At 40.4% G+C, this 25,405-nt stretch overlaps 1 protein-coding gene across 2 annotated transcripts; it reads right to left on the reverse strand.

Moving 5' to 3' along the window:
* Positions 1-688: 688 nt before the first annotated feature.
* BEND6 (BEN domain containing 6) lies at positions 689-23,708 on the reverse strand. 2 transcript variants are annotated; one of them, XM_083858285.1, is made up of 10 exons: positions 23,569-23,708; positions 21,356-21,513; positions 10,245-10,473; positions 9,998-10,143; positions 9,385-9,483; positions 8,840-9,017; positions 7,177-7,394; positions 5,656-5,848; positions 3,660-3,798; positions 689-1,168 (listed from the first exon to the last, which is right to left on the reverse strand). In XM_083858285.1, exons 3-10 carry the CDS (start codon positions 10,438-10,440, stop codon positions 904-906), a joined length of 1,434 nt encoding a protein of 477 aa, XP_083714411.1. In that variant the 5' UTR covers positions 10,441-10,473; positions 21,356-21,513; positions 23,569-23,708; the 3' UTR covers positions 689-903. The 2 variants fall into 2 exon arrangements, with proteins under 2 accessions (XP_083714411.1, XP_083714412.1); XM_083858286.1 differs by lacking the exon at positions 9,385-9,483.
* Positions 23,709-25,405: the final 1,697 nt, after the last annotated feature.

Raw genomic sequence — 25,405 nt, forward strand, 5'->3', positions numbered from 1 at the left:
GCATACCAAAATCAAAACACAGGGAGTAGAAGCTGGCAACTCTGCCCTTTACTAGTTGCTTCTGCTGAAGTGTCCTCTATTTCCCAACTGAAGTGACCAGGCACCCTTATCCTATGGACCTGATGATCAGGGAAGAAGAGAGAGTAAGCTGCCGAAGCAGCAGAGTACCAGCAGCAGAATCTCTGAAAGAGAATGGCTTCCATAACTAACCAGGCTCTCCTGGAGGACTCTTCCCTGAGCTACAAAGGAACATGGCTTCTTCTATTGCCTTTCCTACTTTGAGAGGTTAAAAAATAACTGCTTCTTCTCTGCAGATATCTTGAAAGTTGTAGTTTCATTGCCCTAAGAAAGTTTTTTGTTTTCCAAGTTAGTAGCAGCCTTAAACATCTATTTTATTTCTTCTCTGCTCATGTGGCCCTGTGCTTTCTACTCCTCTGCTGGCCACAGTCTTCATTTCACTAGGAAATCTTTCTATTTTCTCTTCATAGCACAACATCTTTTTTGCATTAATATACAATAGCTTTCTTTGATTGGTTAAGCAGTTTTCCCTTAAGGTGAAAGCAAGGGGAATTATGGTTCCTCATATATATTCTTTGGGTAGTACTTTAAATACTGTTTTTCTCTAACTAAGGGGAGCTCTACTTGTATTCTTCAGTACAAGTTTTAATTACTGCATAACATGCATGTGTCTTATAACATCTTAAATCCAAAGATATTAATAGGCTTTTTTTTTTTTTCTAGACTATGGGATTTTCATTTGTTTGAGAAAAAAGTTCTCAGGCTTCTATCTCTGTCCACTGTTGGACACTACCATATGTCTGGTACAATTTAGATATTATTTCTTTTTTGTTTTCTACTGCTTCTTAATCTCTGTTGAGCATGTGAGCTGGAATGAAACACCTCTTATTCCTTGTCTGATTTCCTGAGATCCTGTCCACAACCCTGGTTGGGAGAGGGCGCTGGTGAGCTGCTGGCGAGTTGAGACTCCGCCTTTGAAGTGTGTTTGGGACACTCCTGCTGACCTTCTGGGGTGCGAGGTGGAGGAGTCAGGCGGCTGACACTTTGCTCAAGTTGTGCATTAGCAGCTGGTGAATCATCATCCTGCTGGTCTTGTGTGCAAGGAGGAACAGCCGAAGACGTGATGCCCTGAGGAGCAGCTGTTGAACCGCTGTTGAGACAATTTATAACTAAGTTTGAGATATTAACATTAAATGTGCAATTAGTACTGTTCTTAGTTTCCAAGCTGCAGAGCTTGTTTATTTGCTAGTTAAATAGTTTTCTTCACTGTCACATTGCCCTTTTCCTTGTTTCATCTCAACTTCATGGATCTGAGATGGAAACTTGTCTGTCTCATAGGATTTGACTCCAAATTTTTTCTCTTGAATCATAATTCTGCTCTAGGGAAAGGTGGAGGAGGTGGGTAAGGAAGAAACAGCAGCAAGGGAGGAAATAAAATCTGCAGCATCACCAGTTTGTAAAGTTAGTAACTTATGTGGATAAGTGGTTACTAAAGGTATTCCACAACAGAATTTTCTCTACCCCTCGCTGTACTTCATTGCTGGAAGGTGGACTGAAGGAGTAACAGTGAGAGTATGAGCACTTTTAAATTGTCTTACTTTTCTGACAGAGAATGTGTGTCATCTGAGTTAAAGGAATCACCAAGTTATCTTGATTACTTATATGGTACTTAACTGCTTTGACAGGGAATGCTTAACAGATGTAAAAAAAAATCCATTATAAATACATCGGTTCAGAAGGCACTATTCGGGCAATATCTGAATTGGGTACAATGGATGTTGGACTGGATTTTACATAAGCACTGATCAATAACAGACATAATAGCATTTTTAAAATATTGAAAGGGCATTTAAAAAAATTAGTTTAAATTGGAAGGTCTATAGGCAGTATTAAATAACAACCCAGAATTGTTTTAGTATAGTCAAGGTCTTTCTATCAAGGCTTCAGGAATACTGTGTACATTAGAAGATTCAGGAATCAGCAAAATTTATGGATCCATCTGATGAAGATAAAGATTTTAAATATTTAAGATTTTAATACTTTCAGAGAAGACAAAATCTGTGGTTTGGTGCTGCTATTTTTCATGCCTGTGTTAAAAACAAGGAAAAATACTGCAGTGAATCATTGCATAATGTATGTTACAAATACACAGGACCTTTGATTTATGAAGTCTTATCATCCCTAGGAGAAATGCATTAACATAGTAAACTTTGCTGGTGCATTTGTTTGTTTCCAGATGAAAAAAACTGTGTATGTGGATTTTCCTAACACTCATTCTGCAAATGATTCTCAAGTAATAATTCACAGACCACTGGTGGTCCATGGAGTACTACTAGGTGGCTTCAAAAGGAATTTCAGAAGCAAAGCACTACTGCTTTTCAAACATTTGTATCATAACATAGTCAAATATCTTAGGGTGCTTCTTTTGTTGTTGTTGGGGTTTTTTTGTTTTGTTGTGTTCATTTTTTTTCTTATGTAAGTCTCTTACAGTTGCAAATTTGGATTTTAAAAACATGCAGGAGATAAGTGAACCAGGAAGAAGAAAAATGTTACTTCAGTATAGAAAGTCTAAGTAAGGACAAATCTCTTTTCTCTGTCACCCTATTTTAATCTCTTGCCCTGTTCCTTGCTCATTTCTTATGGAGTTCTTGAGGAGAGGCTGAAGCAGCTGGGTCTGTTTAGCCTCAAGGAGGCTCAAGCTGATCTTATCTGTGTGCACTGATGTCTGATGGGAGAGCGTAAAAAAATGGAGGCTCTTCTCAGTGCAGAACCAGAGGCAACGGGCAGAAATGGAAACCCAGGAGGTCCTGTCTGAACATCAGGAAACACCGTGAGGGTGGTGGAGCAGTGGTGCAGGGTGCCCAGAGACATGGTGGAGTTTCTGCCTTTGCAGATACTCAGCCAAACTGTACGTGCCTCTGAGCAACCTGGTCTGGGTGACCCTGCTGGGAGCTGGGGCTGGACCAGTCAACCTACAGAGGTCACTTCCAGCTCCACCATTCTGTGATATGTACATTTAGAACATGTGGAAACAGTACTGTGCAAATAGTTGACTTCGCCACTGGAGCCATGAGTTTGGTAATTTTATATTAGTTTATTCACAAGGCAAAAATGCCCATTATGGGTAAGATGTTATTTAATTATTCCTCTGACCCAAAAATTTAGACTCTTGGTAGTAAAGGATTGCCAGTTTAGCTTTCCTACAGTTCTCTTATAAATACATACCAAAGAGGTGTGATTTTCCTTATATTCACTTGTGGGTTAATTGGGGTACAACAGGTGACACAAAAATGGAATTGACTGGTGAGCCAGAGAATAATAAAGGGAAATGCCAAATCTAAAATAGACATATTGAGCAAAGCAACTCCATGTGTTTACTTCTGTTTTCTCTTCCTGTAATTTAATAGTCTTGCGCTGTTTTTTCTGGAACCAATAACTATTTTTGTGCAGTAATGTTAAATTGGATTGCTTCTGTATTACGTACTTTTTGTACAAGTTTATGGAAATATTTACTGGCTTGGTAGTGCATATGCCAAGTAGGTAAATATGTATTATCTGAATTTTAAGACTGCTTTTAGACTTTATTATTATGAAGTAATATGCAGAATTAAACAGTGCAGGCATGTTTTTATTTGACTTACCAAAAGCTATGTTTCTGAAAAGCACCTGAGTTAAGATCTTTGCTTAAAATTGGCTTCTTGGTGCAGTTGTTCAGTTTTTGTCCCATCATTCGCCTAATTAAAGCATCATCTGTGTTTGGAAACAACTGTTTTGTAATTCCTGCAAAAATAAAGACATTATATATATATATATATATATATATATATATATGGAGCCTCCAAATCAGGGAAACAAGAGATGTGTGATATAAAATATATTTCTTGCATTGTTTAAAGTTCCAGCTACTTCAGCTTCCATTCTAGTTACTTCACTATCTTTACAAACTCCTTCATAGATTTTATACATGCCAGCTCCTGATTTCCTTTGTACCTTCCACATTGCTGTGCCTGCTCTTAGCAGACTCAAAAGGAACTCCAGGGCCACAAGGGCTTGTGTAGTGAGTAATTTGTGCTTGCTAATCTTCTGTCCTTACATTCTGTTCTTGATCAGAGTCCTTTTCCTATCCTCATCAGTCCTTATGACTCTGAATCTTACTCTTTTTTTCCCCTCATTAATTTTCATTTGCAGGTGATGTCATTTTTTCTAAATATTTCCCTTCTGTTTTGCCTAGCCACATTTTTTGAATGCAATAGTAAGAGGACTCAACATAAAGAACGCAATTCCTGCTCCCTTCTTTTCCATCATCTTCCCTCCCCTTGATTTTCTGCCCTTTCATTTAATTTTATTTTGAAGCCTTACAATTTCCATCCTCTTTAAATAATCTGATCTACTAACTCATTTTCTACAGTCCTAGAACTCCCAACCTTCCTTCTAATTTTTCTTTTTCTCTTGTATAATGTTGACACTTTCCTTTTTAAATTCCAGAGTATTCTCTTCTACTTTAAGAAAATTCTTTGATTTCTTTATAGGTTTTGTCACTGCATTCTCCACAACATGCTGTATTCCATGCCCTGATTACCTTCTCTGCTTCCCTTTTCAGTTTTGTCTAGGCACTAGAAGGATTTAGAATTATAAAACCATTTGGGTTGAAAAAGACGATTATGATTGAGTCCAACCATTTTTCTCAACCCATTAAATATTTTTCATTTTTCTCAAATGTCATTCTGAAACTGTGTAATCTTTCTGCCTCTAAATATATTTTTACCATCCTACACACGCTTTCCTTTTTATCTCTCTTGACTTAGGGCCTTTTTTCTAACAAAGTTCTTAAGGAAAAAAGGTTTTTGCAACTGATAACTTTTGAAACTGCTGGCTAACTTCCACAAAACTGTATTAAAGTACAGGAACTGGAGCTAAGCTGAGAAGGGAACCAAGAGAATTGCAGAAGTCCAAGGGATTGGCAATGGGGGAGGAATCACAGTACAGTAATTAAGGCTATATTGTTCTAGTGTTTACTTATAGGTGTGAATCCAATTAAAATTTGGCTTCATATGCTCACAAAATACTGTTTCCTTTAAAGTTGATACTTCCATCTGAAGTTGTCTTCCATCTGAAGATATTTCCATCTGAATATTTTCTGCTGTAAACCTCAGCATAAATCAAATTTTGTTTGCTTCTCTGATCACTATTTCTGTCTTCTATACAGTCTCATTTTGCCTCTAGCACTATTTAAAATGTCAGAAATCATAACATTCACTAAACTTCAGAACACAGCAGACATAATTTAAAATTTGATCCAAGTGTGTCCTCTTTTTGCCTTCCCTTATTAGTTATCATTGTGCTCCAAGTTTGACTGTTGCAGGTTAGCCTTGCAAGGGCTAAAAAAATTTACAATATCACTGTGCCTGAGCAGTCACCTGAATAAAACCCACATAATTCACACAATAGAAATACTATTACTTAGCATTTCACTGGCAGTGTTTTTAACAGATGGTTTAAAAAAGCATGTAGCTGAAGAAGGAAATAGGAAGCAGCTCATCACCTGAGTAGACCAGCTGTGAAGCATGACAGCCCCTCCCTCTGAGAAAGCCCCCTGTCAAGTCAGAGTCACATTGAGTAACATTAACCAGTCATCACCTATGATTTCCTGAACTTCATTCTGATTCATAGCTGGTTTTGCTGCTTTATCCTTTGAAGAGGAGGACTTTGCACCTGTCAGGCTGTGTGTAGCCATGTATTCATGTGTATAAAGTGCTTGCATCAAGTCATTTATAAATTTTTGAGGTTTGCTCTTGTTACAAAGCGCAATCTGCCACTTTTCGATCTTGAACTGGAAAACAAAATTGGTCATAGGCAATTGGTCATAGCAGAAACTATTGCAGTTTTCTAGAAATATTATATAGTATTACCACAGAAATACCTTTTTAATTTTCTATTTTTAAACCACAATTTCACAAGTAATCCTTGCAAACAGTGTGCTTGAGATAACCCCACACTTGCATACCATACCACTCAGTGTTTGGGACTATACACACAGCTTGATTGCTTTCCAGAGGGAAGTGTGGGGCAGACTAAGGACCCCATGCATCCTAAAAAACCCTTCACCAGGCCATCCTTATTACTCTTATTACATCCTTATTACTTAGTGGAGACAGGACATGCTCAGACATAGCAAAACCCTTCTGCTTGCACTCCATGCAGGCTGGCTGTGGTCCAGTTCTGGCGTGGTTTCTGTACTGCCTTGGTAGCAGGCACTGGGCCCAAGCAAATATTCCTGCCTGTGAGCAGACATGCCCTAAGAACTGTGACATCTGCTTCGGGGCTTTGAGAGGCAGCAGCCTAAGAATTTGAACTCTCCTAATAGGCAATTTTGAGCTACTTCTATGAAGGTAGGTTGTTCAGAAAATTAGGTCTTTTTATTCCTTTGAAGATGTTAGGTCAAATTTTGTGGTTTGTAATATGCAGTCAGAACATACCACGATAATTCTTAACAGACTTCTTTGGATTTTAAGACTCCATGACAACACACAAGAATGATTTGCATGGATTAGCATGACCCAGTGCATAATGTTTATGTAAATTGTGAATACAGATGCTAGAATAATTCTTTTGGTTGTGCCTTCACTTTTTTCATGTACAGTCTCTGTGCCTTAGATTTCTCAATCATATTCTGTTATAATTGCAGAGAATAAGGGAACTTCTTTACTCAGTATTTCTGTATACATGTATTTCTACTTAACTGGTGGCCAGTGTCTGGAAAAGGAGAAGAAACACAGCAGCCTCCAATTACAAATTAACAGTTTGAACAGATTGCTGGTATTCTTACATTTTCTTTGAAATACTATCATTCCCCTTTGAAATCCAAACAATTAGGCTAGAAGTTATCCCTGGATCTTGGTATTTTCTTCATGCATCCACATTCTGCCCTTAGCCGCAGATATGCAAGGTCACCAAAACTAAAGTGAATTTGAGAGTGTACAGGACACTGAATAAAAGATAATGCTTCTCATGGAAAGAGCATTCTGCACCAAAGGAGCAATTAGTTATGTTATCAATGCAATGATGACAAATTTTACTGATGGTTATTTTTTATATTATCTATAGCAGTAAACTTTATACTGTATAAAGTTTTATGCCTGAAATTGCCTTTTAACTGACCTGCTTTTCAGTCTGTTGCTCCTCATCTTCCACATTCAAAGTTATTGGTGAACTGGAGTTACTATGCATAGTTGCATAGGAATCTGCCAATGGATTGTGAGATGCCTTCCAAACAGCATGTGGATGCAGACTGGATGTAGATGATGTCACTCCCCCTTTGAGCAGAGCTTCAGCCATCCCTACCAGTTCCTCAAAATGAGTGACTGCCTGTGGCAAAACTGAAATCAGATGAAAAGTGAGGGGTAAAACAGTAATTGAAGCTTTCAGACTCCAATTACATAAGCAGGGATATTTTTGCAATTAGATTCCTGTCATAATGTGAAAGACTCAGTAGTCAGCAAAGACATTTCAATATACTTTTTTCCTGCTCTCTCAAATGCTTTCCTGCCATTCTGCTGTCCCCACCCATGAAGATCTGACCTCAGTTTCTAGAACAGATCAGTTCAGTGCAAGGCTAAGAGGAACTATTGGTTTATGCCCATCATGGCATGAAACAGACTATTTCTCTTTTTTCATTTTACAATCTCAAAATCTCTACAAGTCCCTAAAGCTATTGAATGTGGGCTAAGCGATGTCTGATTTTTTTTCTTTCAAAGAAGTTACACAGACTGCAGAGGCTTTTCCCTTTTTTCAATTTATAGAGAATATGTTTTAAATACCCTTTCCTCAAAGTAATATTTTTCAGATATAAACTTCTACTGCATGCATTAAGAAGAATCAATGCAGAGCAAAAAGGATGAAGAGATGACATATCAGCAAGATCCAGAATCATTAATTACAGAAAATACTGTAAAATACCAAGATAATTACTCAGGATGCAAGGTAAATTGACTTATATGTGTGAGAAAAGTTGTCAGACACTACGAAAAATGTTTACAAATAATATTTTAAAAGGTGGAGATGAATGATTCAAACCAAGATGAATAATGTAAGAAATGCAGTCAGGTGGGAAATGAAAATGATAAACAGTTGCAAAATCATCTGACAGTAAAAAAACCCAGATACCAGACTGTCTAGGGATGGGATGGTATGGTATAGCTGGCAAGGGAAGGAGTAAATACTCTTTAAACCTGATTCATTCACTAGTGGTTTGAAATTTTGGATTCAGTTTTGGCTGCCTCAGAGTAAGAGACAGGGACAAGTGAGAGGCACTTCAGAGATGGTCACTAAGAGATGAAGGATTCATTTACAGAGGAACAAAATATTTCATCTCTGGGAAAGAATTAAATTTGGTGCATCTGAAATTAACTCAGATTATCAGTAATGAGGAATCACCAAAGTAATTAGAAATTAAGTAATTTCAGAATAAATGAAATATCGATCAAGAAAGATTGCTAGTAAATAAGGTTAGTTGGACTGGTCAGTGAAGTATTTGACCTTAGCCAATGGTTACACAGCATACAGAAAGGTTCTCTTGGGAACAACTGACAGGATTTAGACAGATTTTTTCATTTCTAACTCTATGATTGCATGGCCTCTGTGTATGACAGTAAGTGCTGCTGGAATTAAATGCTGCCATGTATCACAGACTTTGATGCTAATGGTAGGCCTTGATCATGACAGGTTCTTGAGCATCCATAATTCCCATCCAAATGGCCTCTTATAAATCAAGTTTTTTCTGACCTTCTGGCTTTTATCTTCATCAAAATACTCCCGACTTTACCTTGAAGCATCACCAGGGACTGCCTTAGGCGGCAGTTTTCTCTCATGGTATCTGTCAGCTTCCTCTTGAGACTTTTAATTTTGGCACATAGTTCTACCTTGGAGAGTTGAAATAAAGGCTCTTCATCATCACTGCTACTTTCACTATATAGAAAGTTGCTTCCTGAATATGGTTCTCTCTGAGAAAAAAAAAACCAAAAAACTGTGATATCTAGAGCAACAACGACATAAAACAAAAGTATCAAAACTAACATTAAAATATCTGGCTAAATCAAAAGATTCTCTTGTATAAACAGACTAAGTGCATTTTAATAAAAGCTGTTACCAAACATAGCTATTAGTATTCTTATTGAAATTAAAAATGACAGGTCAGTGTAATGCGTAACTGTTAGGTACCTTTGTCTTTGTTCTCTGTTCACCAGTTTTCCAAAGAAACATCTTTTAGAACTATTAACTTCACTATGGCAGAAATTCTATGCCTCCCTCAAAATACTTTTCAGACTGCTTTTGCTTAATACATTAAAATTGCTGAAAATGGATCTTTACCTGTTTGTTAATTAAAGATGTTTCAAGTTGACTCAGGATGTTGGCAGGAGTAGATGCCTGCAATGATTTCTTTCTTTTTATATGTTTCATCATCTTCCCCTGTAAAAAGTGCATAACAGTGCCTTTGCATTCCTTTAGGGCCTTTCATTACAGCATTTCAGCATTACAGCATTACAGCATTTATTCACTGTGCACTTGACATTCTTGGTTAGTAGTTTTAAAAAATGCATTTGTAACTTTGTTAACTTTTATGTTTTCCTTCCCTGTATTTTGTCACTGCAGATCTCAGCACAAGGCACACATCAGAAAACCTGATCCCTTCCCTTTTTTATGCACTAGTCAGATTTCTGTCTTATGAGGGAAAATGCATTGGAGATACAGGGCATCAAAGCCTTGAATAACACTCTTCTCTTGACACAGAAAAGAACAAAATCCATTGGCCTAAGTAATTACTCTGACAGGTTATTGTGCTGAGGTACCATGTGAAGGCTGCCTGTATTCCTACCTTTACTATACATCTTTTGTGTGTTATATAATGAAGAATCAATAGTTACAGTTTATTTCATTCCTTCATGGACTTAACAATATAAGGCAAATAAAGACAGAAACTCACCTTTTCTTTATCCAGGTCACTGTCCTCACTTTCTGAGAATATCATCTCTATCCTCTTCCTCTTGCATTTTCCAAGGACTTGTATTTTTGTAATTTCATCTGCTCGTAATATCTTTTGCATCATTTCCACCAGCTCTTGGGGGTCATCTGAAGTGATGGAAAAGAAAAAGGCCAAAGCACAGACAATCAGGCAACTATACCTTAAAAGCAGATTTCATATCAGACAAATATTCTAGAACTGCACTCACCACTCATGTACACAACTTTCACCAGGTGCTTTTCTGTCTTTCTTTCTCCCACAGGCCAGTTTACTAGTACGTGCTCATTAGGTTTCAGAAGCCTTTCCAGTTCATTGTCATCACAGGGAAGGTCCTGTATCCATGATGTCTCTCCAATTTGCAGTGAATTATCACTTACAAAATCAAACAGTGTGAATTTTTTCATCGTTATGTGGCTTTCTTGTCACACAGACACTTCCTGAAGGACATCATAGGAAAAATAGCAGCTATTGTATCATGCCACAGGGATGTTACAAGAACATTTTAAAAAGCCCCAACCAACCTTCCTTTGCTCGATATTGGTAATTAACTTGTATGAAAATACTGTAAGAAAGTGAAAACTAGTCAAGTAGTGAGTTGTATACCCCTTGAAAGATGGGAGATGGTCTGTTCAACACCTGTACATCAGACATTTGCCTCCAAAATTATGCACAGAAAACAGCTTTCACTCATAGAGTCCTGGCTCCCATATTACTTCTGTGTTGAGTCTGGCTGGGATCTCTACTACTACTACATTTGTCTCAATAAAATTTTTAGTCCAGCTTCTGACTAAAAGATACAAGTGTGATATAACCTTTCCCTAGAATGAAAGAAAGAGCTAGCTATACATGCTATTGAGTGGGATGTATGTTTATCATTTCATGGGCAGGAAGACAATTGCAGTCACAGAAAAACAACCGAGAACTACCCAGGACAACTGAATGGGTGAGGTATGACACATCCTGGCAGTGGAAAACTTGATATACAAAAGAAATGACAGGCTAAGGACTGGAAGAGAGCTGGACTGCTTCATGAGGAATAACAGCAACAGGGAGAACCCAACCCCAAATATACAGTTATATCATTTGCTTCATAAAACAATACTTTTAAAGCAACACACCATTCTAGGCACTGAATTTCTCTACCAGGAGAAAGGGACAAATCATACTTTAAGCTTTATTTTCACAATTAAGCTGATAGCCTTGCATGAAAGTGTAAATTCTACTGGAAATGTAACTAGTTCTTTTAAGTGGTGCCATTATACTCAGAGAAGATACTTTTTACTTTAAAATTATTAAATCAATACATAGAAAACATGATTTTCAAACCTGAATTTTCTTTCCAGCAAACATATGGTCAATTCAAAAAGGTGAAATACTTTCACAGAGCTGAAACTCATGAATTCCTAGATGTGACAGTGCGATTTGCGATTGATTTGGCCTCAATCAGTCAGAAGCAAATTTAGTGCCTCATGAAGAGGCTGTCAGAAAGGTAATTCAGGTCTAGAAAAGGAGAATTACATGGGGCTATTATGTCCAAGTGAGAATATCTGGCTGCACTGCTCTCTGAAGTAATGTCAATTTGTTTGCAGGAGCACAGTTTGTCACTACTATTCCATATATCTGTACTATGCCTCAACAGAGCTGGTTTTCCATACCAGGGTGAACTTGTTAATTTGCAAAAGACAGCTGCAGTCTTGTCAACATGTTTACCGATACAACAGGGCAAGCAGTATAGATAGGAAATCACCATTAAAAGTATTAAATGAAGGTTTTAACCTGAATGTGTTCAGTGTGATAGCAGTAGGATTGTTAAGTATTGCCTCACTGGAGAAAGGAAACTGTTTGCAAGAATTGACATTACTTTTCTTTAAAGATCAGAAAACATCCATCCCATGCAAATTCTGAAAGAGGAAGCAGCCTGAATATCTCTGCCTAGCGTGACTCACCGGAGACCTCATTCTGCCACTTTTCCATGCTGGATGGATCCTCATACCACAAACAGGGATCATTCAAATTAACTAACATATAGACAAAACAGAACCCAAAGGAACAAAAGGTTCAGCACTGACCTCACTGTGGACAGGTAAGGTCCAAGCTGGAAGTGCATGTTTGTCTGAACAAGAAAATACCAGATTTGAAACAGGTGGGCATCAGCATTCTTCCTTCGTTTTCAAAATGCTTTTGAGTATATACTTCACTCAACATTTCTCATCTGGCTCAAAGATATTACTTCTGCCTCTGATCAACCCAGCACAGCAATCTCCACCACCCATTTCTTTGATTCTCGAACAAAGTACTTTGGTATTTCCCCCCTTGGCCTTGGCAGTTGTGAGGTACTTCTTTAGCCTCCTAAAAGCCCACATAAGAACAACAGAATTGCAGCAAAGTTAGAGCTGCCAGTGTGCTTACTCTAACAACTGATTGATTGACTTCTATATTTTTTTTAATGTTTCCCTGCAGTCCTCTAACAGTTAGTCTTTTATTTCACTTTTTGTATTGAGACAAATATTCTCTCAGCTGTGGGACATTCTTGTGGTCTGAACTTCTACAGGGTTAGCAAGCCCAGCCCAGGATTTCCAGAGGTACACCAAATGCACAGGCTGTTCATAGCATGCAGGACAAGTGATGATTCCTCACTGCACTAGGGCTACTCACATACACACTGTGCCAATACCATGCACATCAGTACCAAGTCCAACAGCTTTTGGAAGGGATCAAACTTGTCTACAGTTTTAAACAGCTTAATGGAGTCAATGGAAACACGGACTTCTGGATGTTCAGAGCTCAGGAGAGCAGCCTGGTGCCACTGGTAGATGCTGTGAAGCACGTGGACAACAAAATACCTTGCACAGTCTTTACACCAGGCAGGCACCTGGATCCATGAAAATATATCTTGCCACTTTAAGCTAAGGGCAGTTTTTACCGTGGTCATGGCAGGATGTGGAGCTCAGCAATTTATCTGCATTATATATAAAGTTCTTCTAAGCTGACAAGATTCTTGCCTGTGGTCAGAGGGTGTACTAACAGCTAAACCAATTTCACTAAGGGCCTTAACAGCTGCCATATTCTCACAGCATGCTGAGAGAAGGAATGTTGCTGTGGTTCATAAGGGACCAAGGGAGAAAAGCAGCTGAGGGGCAGCAACAGCAACTGGCCAGCCCCCTTTTTTTCTACTGAGCTCTACTGGACATAAGCTCAACTGCTTGTGTTATGGGTAAAATTGTGAAATCATTACATTGCCAAATAAAAGCAACAGAGTAGTTGTTGATTGTAGGTATTTTTATGTTATGGAGCAATGCCTTCAGCTCCTGCAGTAAACATTAATCAAGCTATGTCTTTTCACAGAATTTGTGACAATCCATGGGCCCTGGGGATAACACCTAACTGTCTGCTGGCATCATCTCTAGCTAGTGATTAAAGGGAATGGAAAGGTAGAACAAAATGTCACTAACAAGGGAGAGGAATAGTGAAACACTTCACTTTCTGGAAGAGAAGTGCTGCAGTGTTTTCTCACTCTGACCTCCCACAGGAGTCAATGTGAAACTTGTCCAAGTCAGGACTGCTGGAGATGCTTCCCTCTAAAATCTATTTGACAAAACATATCAAAGGCAAAATATAATGTATCATCAGAAAACAAACAAAATTACTTGGGGACTGGGATTAACCTTACCAAACTTTTACTGCCTTAAAAGGGAGAGGTTGTCTAGCCACATTTGGCTCAGTCGCTGCAGAAAGGGAGGTGATTCATCTCACCCTATGACATATGTCTGAAAGACAGCAGATGACTTACTGTCTGGGAGAGCCTATTTCCCTCCACCAACTACTCAGTGACTACAGAGTTCGTGTGTCTCCTTACAGAAGCTGGCCTGGTCCACCCCATCTTGTATTAGCTTTTTATGGTTTTGAATGGATTTTGAATAGCAGGATAGATTCCAGTAGACCAGCAGAAGCTATTGAGAGCCAAAAGGATGGCACATGAAATCCGTTAACATAGTTCTGCAAGTCATCTACAAAGATTTCTGACACAGAATGCTTTGTTCAGTGGTTAATTTGGAGGAAACACTATCATTCACAGGCATTACACTGTGTGCAGCTACTAACCACAGAGACAACTATATGGCCTTTGAAAGCCACTTATGCTTTACAAGTTACTTAATTCCGCTATATGCTCCATTTGAAAACGCTACTGATTTGAGTAATACTGAAATGCAAATTATGATTTTTCACTATTCTAGGTAATTTGTAGAAGGGAAAAAAGAAAAAGGAAGGAGCCATATAATTTTAAAGTTCTCCAGAGGAAACATTAATTGGATTCTTAATTTTTACAAACATGTTAACACCTCGCATACTGTACAAAAGCTATAAATTTGTAATCGTGATTATTATTACTAAGCAACAGAAAAAGCCAAACCAAAACCAAACCAAAATCACGAAAGAAACTCTGAGCCACCAAAAATTCACAAAGGTTGCTTAAAGACATATCTCACCCTTTGTCTGACACAGTCTGTTCCATTCAGCCAGAGAACTGGCAGATGGCATGCTGAGATCATTATTTCTCCTTTCTTTCAGTAAACACTGTGCAAAGTGTTACAAGTTTACAACATGAGACTGTGCACCCACCTAATGAGTCTGATTCTGTTAGTTTAAAACAGGGCTTTGACAGTGGCTTCAGCAAATCAAGGAACTGTACAACAACTATGCAACATAGATCCATAGTTATGGTTCATGGTCAGGCTTGTGACAGAGTTGCCTCAAGTCAGTGAAGAACTAATGAGACTGGCTGAGAAAAACATGAGATGTGCCCCTGCTTATCCTATACCTGGCTGGAGCAAGGCATAAGGATTGAATGATACCTGGGTGGAGTGGAAGTCTCAGAGAAGCCCCAGAGAAAACCTGCACCTCTCTACCAGCCACTTGCATAACTGTGCATTTCTTGTTATAAATGTGGTCCTTTAAGGAAACAAGCATGTACTCAAAAACTTTCTAGTGAAGGTCAGACAGCCTTTACTGCTAGCTCAGCAGGTGGAGGAGGACCCAAGTGTTTATTCTACCTATAAATTCTGACTGAGAATAACCAAGACCTTCATTAAGCCCCATTTGCATATTAACTTTTACATCCTAAGAATGCAAATGAAGAGAAATGAAAACACTCACAATCATACATGCACAATCATAACTATCAAAACCCCATCTATAACACTAAGGAAGGGGGGTTGAGGGCAAAGAAAGAAAAAAAGGGAGGGGGAAACACCTCTGCTTACTTGGAATCAGTTGGTGGACTGTCCTCCTCCCCTGAAGGGATGCCTCTAGATGAGCTTTGTGTCTCCATGCATTGTAAAAACCTGTGAATTTTTTTTGTATTCCTATCTATATATCACTAATAATTCTCTGTTACTATCATCTGCTGCAGTGATACACTGTAGTTACTGCAATCCCATCACCAGCAATCCTGAACCTGCTTTCCTGTTACTTCAGGAAACTGTTATTTTCTGTGAATCTTGAGTGTGAAAGTTTTTATTCAACTCAGATCTATAATACTGAACTGATAAATTGCACTATTTGCAAGCCTGTGATCATGCAAGTTCTTACTGAACTCAGCCAGGCTGGTAATGCTGAATCAGTTCTAATCAGAAGCTAAGCCCAGCTGCACCCAACCCCTCTGATTTCTGAGGATCAGGTGGAATGCAAGGGGATTTTTTTTAGGCCAAATGTCTGTAGCCTTAATGCAATACATAATAAATACATAATAAAGCTAATATTTTATTATGTACTAATATTTTATATTATTTACCCTCTGAGTTCAGCCTTCAATTATCCCAGCTTTCCTTGAAAAAAACCAAACCAAAATCCAAACTTAATTTGTCTTAAAATTAATCTACCTCATAAAACCCTATTTATTTCCAATTCAGCATAAGTGGCAGTGACAGATTTAGTTTGTGTTATTTAGACTGTGACATTTTACATTGAACTCATCAGAATATTAAATACAATGTTGATGGAAAACTTGGGCTGCACTGAAGTCTCAAAATTCCCAACAGCAAGTGTATGATGGAAAACATGACCATATTTAAATAAGTTAAATGTCCTGTTAGAGGTTCTAATGTTTTTTACCTGATACCAGTGTAAGATTTACTAATGAATTCAGTGGAATTAGGTGCTGTCAGAATACAAAAGTGTGTTACTGCTCAAAAGATTTACAGTGCAATATCTTAGTAATTTCTGGGAAAAGATGATTCAAAAGCACAAATCTGAGAGCTGCGGCTTTCAGCTGAGAAATAGAGAGTGCAGATTTTCCAGAATCATCAGTATTACTGTGTTCCAAATTCAGCTGGGGATCTGGGGGAACATCTATCAGAACACTACTGCAACGCTTAAGACTATAAATGCACAGAAATGATCCCACTTGTCTTCCACAGGAAGGATAAAACTCTATGATTTTATTCCTGATATTCAAGAGGTCACTTCCTCACTGCAGATCACTATCCTGGTGTGACTCTCTGTGAAATAACCTGAGATACTTTTCTAAGAAGTGATGCTATTCATGGTAAAGCAGCAGCTCTGGCCTTATTTACCCAGATGGCCTCCTTGACTCTAAACGCTCAGCAGCATTTACAGCTCACAGGATTACACAGAGAACTTGGTGCAAACCTTGTACCACATTCCAAAATCTATAGAGTGACCCAAGGAATTCATGAAGCCATTCTTATTTTTCAAAAGAATGCCTTCCTCCTATGTCTTAGCAACCTAGGAGTTCTATAAAATAATATTAATATCTAAATATGCCAAAGTCCTTTGTAGGACTGTGGCTTGAATCAAAAACTTGAAGAAATCTATTTGACAAGCTCTGGTTTTGCATCAAATTATTATTTTATTTGTTAAATTGAGTGATAGTAAAAGCTTAAAAATGAATTTTTAAGCAGGTATATTTACTATGTCTGGAAGTACTAAACTTTTGTTCTAACCAGTAATTTATTCAACTAGTGAATAATTTATCAAACCAGTGAAACATGGCATTCATTTTAATGGATTTCAGGATAAGCTAGCATCAGTACTGGGTTTTCAGTACAGGATTCAGCTCTAGATTAAGATGCTTACATTTAGGTGTCACTGGTGCACCACATGTCTTAAGTTATTGCTGTAATCACTGGAGTTGCAGGGGTCAATTTGGCTTTCTAAGCAGATGTCTAGTAACACTGTTATTTGCTTGACCTTCAGCTGCTACTCTAGAAGTACAAATCTCCCACAGGTTTTTTTTTATCACAACTGTCATCCTTTTGAAGACGTCTCAGCCTTGAGAAGCTCCAACAGTCATAAGTGTGAAGCCCCTACTCAACACAGTTAAAGCTTCCTGTAGAGCAATTCAGCTTTTTTCAACTGCTGTAGGGTTCAATTCAGTGACCTAAAAATAAATGCATGGTGCAATCTTAGATACCACAAATTATTATGCCTGGCCTCCAGCTGCCTCTTCTGATAGGCACAGACTTCACACAGGGCTCGGACTCTCTTTTGGATTTATGGTGGTGGTTACTAACGCCAGGCGCCTCAAATGGCACTAAACACAAATTCAGGGAAATGCATTGTTCTCTGAACCTCAGTGATTTACCCAAGTTTAAAAAGGAGCCGAGGTATCTCATATGCCTATAAACCATGGACATTTATTTAGCTGTATTTTAATCCCACATTCAGGGAAGGACTCACATTAAGGTAACAAGATGCCAAGTAAGATGCGGTAAACTATCTTAATCCTACATGACAGATTATTTATTAAATAGCTATTTCACAGCTGACAGATGGCGAACTAATACTTCAATTTGCTTGTTTGTAAATGCCATGCATTACAAAATGTTTTATTATACAGATCAAGAAATAAATCTCTTTATTTATTGAACTGGATAAAATACCTATGCTACAGGAGTTTGAATAATCCAAAAAAGCTCTTTCCATGCAGGTTAATATATCCAAACACTTAGAAGCAGTAAGTAGCCTGGAAGGAGAAATAGTCAACACAGTTCTGTAAAGTCAAACACTTGGCTGTGCTCATTATGACCTGGTTTGGGTAATCCAATACAATCCATTTAACAGCTCTCAAATTATAAACATTAAGGAACAGTGATGCATCACTTATCTTGTCTAAAGATGTTTATGGGATCATTAGAGAAAGTTTGACCACATGCAGATCAGGGCTGAGGTGCAATAATTGTGCCCTTGCTCCACGCAATAGCCCAAGCAGTAAATAACCTTTTCCTAAAAGGCTGAAAAAATATTAAACATACTTTCCATATGCAATTAATGCACTTTCAAATTGGATTTATTCAAACAAACCTTCTGATAACCTGATACGAGAGGTTATAAGAGGATGCATCTTACTCTTTTTACAAGGTAGTAGAACCTATGTCTTTTATTCTACCCCAAAGCGTTATTGTTGGTGTCATTCTCCCTTCAACTCTTGAAAGCAAAGAAGTGAAATAGCAGCTAGAAAATTCCAGGCTTGATTTTTGGTCACTATTTAATAACTCAGCAGCATCTTTACTATCTCTACTAATATGTCTTTACTGGCTGTCATAGGTGAGTGATCATAGCTGAGAAGTCATGCCTGATTAATACTCAGTGTTTGCTCTTTTACTCCAAAATTCTTCCCCAACTGCTCGGTTTTGCAGCATTTTGGTAGGTAGGAGGAGAAAAAAAAATCTGCATTACTATTAAAGGCCATGAACTAGAAAAAGAGACGTATATATTGTCCTCTTACTCCAGGGAACATTACTTCAACTAAGAGTCATTCTGCATGCACTTAAGAGAATTGACAGCAAAGGATCTTCCCTGCAAGGTTAAAACCCTCAAAAGTTACTAGAGCTATTTTTTCCCCTTCTTGTTAAGTTAAATGTCTTTTTACTGTATGTAGTTCAACCTAACTTAAAAAAGTAATATAATAGTGGAATGACCAGCGTTGTATATCAGTCTGAAACAATCCTTAAACAACTTTCAATTATATAGTTAAAATAGTAATGAAGTGCAATTCCCTCTGAGATGTAAGGCTACATACAGATTGACAACTGCTACTTTAAACACTGCCAAAAATGAATACAGAGCAAATTTCAACCAAGGACAAAGAGGCACACTGCTGCTGTAATAAAAAACAGTGCCGTAGGAGCTTCAGCAGTATATTTCCATTTAGGCTCAAGAACAGCCTCTTTATCTACAAAGTCAATTAATGCCCACAGAATTCCTGCCAGCAACACTATGAGCCTTGAGTGTACAACTGTATGGCTCATTCTCCACTTGATTTACCTTCAGTCTAATAAGTGAGGGAATTTAAATATGCAAGTTGTTTGAGCTGATGAAACCACAAAACAGGGGCAATTACTTCTACTTATATAAACCTGACAAGAATTTGGTTTTACAGGGTCACCTATGAGACCTGCAGAAGGCAAAATGTTCCAACCATGGAGGGATTTAGTCTGTACCACTGGAATCACAGAGTTTGGTCTTGGGTGAATCATATAACCTTTAAATTTAAATTTCACCTTTTCTTTTCAATGAATCTGAAATAATAATACACATTTACCTAATTTCAAAGATATTGTGACAATCAACTAATGCTGGTGTGCCTTTTAACCGTATGAAGCACTGTCTGGAGTAAACAATTTAGTGAGTTTTGCAGAATGAAGATTTGTAATAACCCGACTGAATTTAGAACGTATCATTTCACATAACAGATTTCTTTTATGTGGGTTGCCTTTGAGCCAGCAAATGTTATTCTTTGAACTGAAGAAAGTGTTTTATAAGGTTTAGTCATCTACCAGAAACTCTCACAACGTTTCCTATGGTATGTTTAAACTGCTAGTGTAGCACTGATGGCATTGTGTAATCTGTGAGTAGAATATTGAGGGGGAAAGTCAATTATTTCATCAAAAAAAGTAGATAAGACAGATTCTATGATGTCTTCTGTATTTTATTTGCCTGCCTCTTTGGTTTTTACTGTATTTACTTTGGTTCTTGTTTGATGAGGAAAAACTCAAATATTTTGTTACAAAGTATTAGATGATTAGAGAACACTTCTAACCAGTTAAGTAATCATTTAGGCAGAATATTTTACTTAATTATAATTAATTAGTATGAACACAGTCCTTAAAGCATACCTACATACCAGTGAAAGGAGATGATCTTACTCTTTCACTCACCCAGCTGCTCTTCTGAAATAATTTTGTGCATCACTCGTATTCTTATATCCACATCACCACATCCAGTGTGTGACCTTTTTCCCTCAGCTCACTGATACAGGGAGTCTTACAGCTGCAAAATGAGGTCCACAAGGCCTCAGTCTGCAGGAGCAGAGGTGTCTTCACAGAGCTGTGGAGTGCCCTTGAATCCCATGGCTTGCACTAGGGGAGGTCAGATGACCTCTGCAGACATGGTTTCTCCACTCAACATGCATCATATTTTCTTTTTGCCTTTTTTTTTTTTTTTTTTTTTTTTTTTTTGCCTGTCAGCCTAATCTGTGGCACTCAGCTAGAATTTTTAGTTTCTTTTAAAAGGTGTGGCTGCACATCACCTAAATTGTCAAGGAATATGCACTAGCCCAGAGACTGGTGCAATTCTGCAAGCAAAACAAGGATAGTGGAAGAAAGGATCTCCTCCTTCAGCCTTGCTAGGCAAGAATGCTAAGTCAGAACAGGCTATTGTGAGAGACCTGCTGAAAGAATATTTGAGGTCAACACCACCTTGTCTCCCTGCAGGAGGGCTGCTGCTGCTACAGCACATTCCCTCTTCAACTCCTACAAACTGCAGGAGTTTGACACAATTTCCATGTTGTTTTCCTACCCCACACAACTTGGGAAAATAGGTAAACTGCATTCAAGAGTAACTGTAACCACAGAAACATCCTCCTGTGCTCTTCCACTTCCAAATATTTGCTGGTCACCTTTTCTCTGTGGGTTCTCTGAAGCAGAATTTTTGTTTCTGATCCCTCTGCCCAAGTAATTATCACCACCTCATCCCTCAGCATTGCTCAAGTGAAAGGCTGCTTCCCACACTGCCGGCAAAAGCTTCAGCCGTGCGAGTGACTTTGTCACTGCTCTGTTTGCCTGTGGTCCCCATCAAAACAAGCATCTGCAGAGGACCCTACATCCCACCTGCTCACATCTCTGCAAAAGTGCACTCACATTATGTGTACTCTGAAATGGCAGCAGGACCCATTGCTTATTGCAGAATCAATAATTGCCTTCTTAGATTATAAAACACTTAATTGCACTTCTCAACAACTTCTGACCTCCCCTCCCATTCCATTCCCTGTGATGACAGTTAGTCTTAAGACTTTGTTACCTTCTTTTACTTCTTCTCTGCAATGGCTTCACCTCCAGGATTTCCCCTCTGAGATCAAATCTCAGATGAGAGTTTTTGTTTTAACCTTCTCTCTTCATTTCTTTTGTCTTCTCTGTTTATCATCCTTAAGATTTAGGAAAAGTCCCCTAAAAAATATTCTGTAAAGAATGTTAGATTAAAAGTGAGATACATATAAAACTTCTCTTAAATTGTCTTTATTACTATTTGGGGAAACAAAATTACCCACATATAATTTGCTTATTTTTAATGTGTAGTAATTTCAGCAATTTAAACTTTATTCACCATGGAAATAATATTTTAACCACACTACCATGCCCTGCAGTATTTAACAACCACAGAGCAGTAATGAATATAAAGAAAGCCAGAGTAGCAATTTGGTGTACATGTGAGATAGTTGACTCAAGAGCCTGGAGCAGCAGTTCTCTGAAAAATCATGCATGTCAGCATTTCTTGTACTAAACTGTACTCTCTTTTCATTTGAAAAAAAAAAAAAAAATTAAGCAGCTGTCATGAAATTTATTATATCCTTTTGGAAAAACATTATCCTCAAGACACCAGTGAGCTCTAACTCTTAGAAGAGAAAAGCTATAAACCTTAAACTAAAAAGCTTTCACTAGAGATTTGTCTGTCAGATGATTTCTATGCACTGTTACCTGAGAACGATGTGAAAAGAACCGTTTCCCCTCAGTTCTCTGTGATTTACCGTGCAGTCACTGCCATGCTACTTTTGCTCTACCATCCCACTCTGAAACAATAAATCAGTGCAGAGCTAAAGGTGTCGAAAAGTTTCCTGCTCCCGCAATCTCCTGCAGCGTGGCACTGCAGCAATGCCAGGAGGGTCACATCAATTTGTTTCATGTTTCAGTGAGGTAACACGGACCTTTTGAATAATCTCCAGGTAATCTGCATTAAAACCATTCTACTGCAGTGTACTGCGGTATTAGGAAAGATTTCAATATTGCACCACGTGATGCAACACAACCTTACAGCATTTGGCAGTTTCTAGGCAGTGAGGGAAAGCTTGGAATCCATGGCTGCAATGTAGCAACTTTCCATTTTACAAAGTAATAAGACAGACTATTTTGGCTCACCCTGTTAGTGTATAGCATGCAGTGATACAAAATTCCTGGAATAAATTATTATAGACCTAAACCCAAATTTTTTCTCCCTTTTTACTTATACTCCCCGCTCCCTGCCACTATCATGAGCATCTTTCAATGATAACAGATTTCCTTAACCTTAAGGGTATAGTAAAGCGTTGCAATATTATTAGCCCAATGATAAATTAATTTCACTAATCTAGAGATTATTTTTCCTGTTCTTATTTAAGCTACTACAGATACATTTCCCTCTCTGTCTTTCCAGCTTGCCTATTTTTTAGTTTAACTTTAATTTACACATATGCTTTTCTGTAGCTTCATGTCAGTCATATAAAGCAGTAACATTTCAATGCTTCTCCAATCTTCACACAGAGATTTTAATTATTTCTATGAAGTTTTGGAAATGTTCTTCAGATCTATCTGCCCACATAAAGATGCATGAAAAGCACATGAGTTTTGCCTTGAATGAGCCTTTTCTCCCAGTAACATGAGTAAATGCAATGTTGCAAAATGGTACCTGGCTATATATTTTCAGCAAGTGATTTTTTTTCTGCGTGTCTGTGAGCGATTTTAGTACTGCATTTTCAAACACCTCTGAAACAATCTTTGGAAGTCTGGACTATCACAGTAACAACTACAGCGACATAGTGAACTCTTGTTACCACCTGCATTAGCGACCTGGACGTGGCAGGATTTTGATGCCGCACCGGCGGGGCGGTGGGCGAAGGGCACGGGGCTGACATTGGCTGCAGCGCGTTGCAGTTCCCTGCAGAGCGAGGGTCCCTGCGGCCGCCGCTCTGCACAGCCCCGGCGCCTCCCGCCTCGGGCACGGCCCCGGCCCGCCCGCTCTGCTGCCGACTGCACGGGCATGGGGACACGGGGCAGCTCCGCACAGGGGCCCAGTCACCTTGTCAGAACGGATCTCGTTATTTCCCAATCCCTTCCCCCGCCACGAAACCGCCTCCACCGCCGCCTCGGGTGCGGGGCGCGCCGCAGAGCCCCTCGCCACACGGACCTGCGCGGGCGCTCGCCGCTGCCGACACCCCGCGCCCCTCGGCCGCGGCCCCTTTTCCCTCGGGGGTCCCCCGGTACCTCGCAGCAGCCATTTCCCGGCTCTCCCAGCAGCTCCAGCGGTGATGTCAGCGCCGAGACCCCTCGGCGGCGGGATGCACCGCTCCGTCTTCCTTCCTCCCTCCCGGCACCGGCGGCACCTTCTTCTCCTTTTTCCTTCTCCTCCACCTCCTCCTCCTCCTCCCGCCGCCCCGCCCCGCCGTGCCCGCGCCGCTGCCATGGGGCCCGGCCCCGCCCCGCCCGCCGCTGCCGCGGGCCCCCGGCCGAGCCCGGCGCTCGCCGCTCCCGGGGCCGTGCGGGCACCGCGGGGCAGCCCCACCGCCCCACCGCCGCGCCGGCTGCTGCTGCTGAGTCACGGCCCGAATCTCATCCCGCTCCTCCTCCTCCTCCTCCTCCTTCTCCTCCTCCCCCGCGCCGCCGCCCCCCGCCCGGCCCCGGCCCCAGCTCCAGCGGCGCGGTGCCGGAGGATGCCCGCCCCGCCGCCGGGGGGAGAGGCTGCCCGGCGCTGCCCGGCCCCCCGCCGCTCGCCGCAGACCCGCGCACGCACAGGGGCACCCGGCCGCTTGAGCCATGATTGCCGCGGCTTTCCTGGTCCTGCTGAGACCCTACAGCATCCAGTGCGCCCTCTTCTTGCTCCTGCTGCTGCTGGGGACCATTGCCACGATTTTATTCTTCTGCTGCTGGCACCGCAGGCTCCAGAAAGGGAGGCATCCCATCAAATCCGTCTTTTCGGGTCGCTCAAGGAGCCGAGGTAAGAGACGCTGCCGGTCCCCGAGGGGGGCGGGGGGTGTCCCCGGCCCATCCCCATGGTTCTGGCGGCGGAGGGCCCCCGCGGCACGGTTTAGCCGGGCAAAGGCTTTAAAGAAGATTCAAGCCGAGCCCAGGACTGCGGCAGCCTTGTCTCCACCCATCCCTCAGCCAAACCTCGGCTAGAGGGAGAGAGGTGAGGGGATGGGGAAACCCCTCAGCCCTCCCCGGTCTGTCAAAGCGCAGCAGAACTTTATGCCGAACTTCTTCCCGATGAATTAAATATAAATGCCGGGCGGAGCTGCCGGCTGCGCCTGAGGGGCCGCGGCCGTCCCGGAGTGCGCCCAAAGGGCGAGCGGCCGGGCAAACCCGGTACCGGGGCCGAATGCGGGGGGCAGCCGGTGGAACCTGGGTGTCTTTCTGCTTCCCTTCCAGATGCTGTCATGAGAACTCATCACTTTCGCTCTGAGGTAATTTATTTAGCACGCAATTTCAAGGTCAGAAGTTGTTCTCTTTACCCGAGTACATATTGTCGTGGTCTTTTGTTAATGAAATCACATAGCAAACTTTTCATTTTGCATGAAAGACATAATGTCCTCTTTCATTTCTCGGTTTGTTTTTTTTTCTTTCCCAACACAAAATGAGCTCTTCATCTGTGTTACCCTAACCGGCCTGCCGATTTGTGTCATTCCCAAAGGAACTGGTTACTTGGAGAAAAGCTGTGCTTACTGTATGTGCCAGATCTGCCTGTGCCCAAAGCAGCCCTGAGCCCAGTTATTGCCCTCGCTGTCAATAGGTGCCGAGCAGGTCGGGTCTGTGACTGCAGAGCCTCTGCTCTCTTGCTGTGCCCACAGCCCTCACCTGCCCCGCTCCTTGGCAGGGAGGTTCCTGCTTGGCTTGGATGTTGCCGCGGGAGATCCCAGAAGGATCCAGACTACAAGCCTGCTTGGCAAGCACCTCACTGTGTGACTTTGTATTCAGAGGTCAGGGGAATCAAAATTCTTACATGCCAGTGCTGAAAGCATAACACAAACCCCAGTCACTTCCTAGGGATTCTGAATGAGGAGTGTAATTGCTGGGAAAATATGAAAAATGATATTTGTTTTAGTAC

This window comes from Zosterops lateralis (genome assembly GCF_965231275.1).
Source record: "Zosterops lateralis genome assembly, chromosome: 3".
In the NCBI taxonomy this organism is placed as follows: Eukaryota; Metazoa; Chordata; class Aves; order Passeriformes; family Zosteropidae; genus Zosterops; species Zosterops lateralis.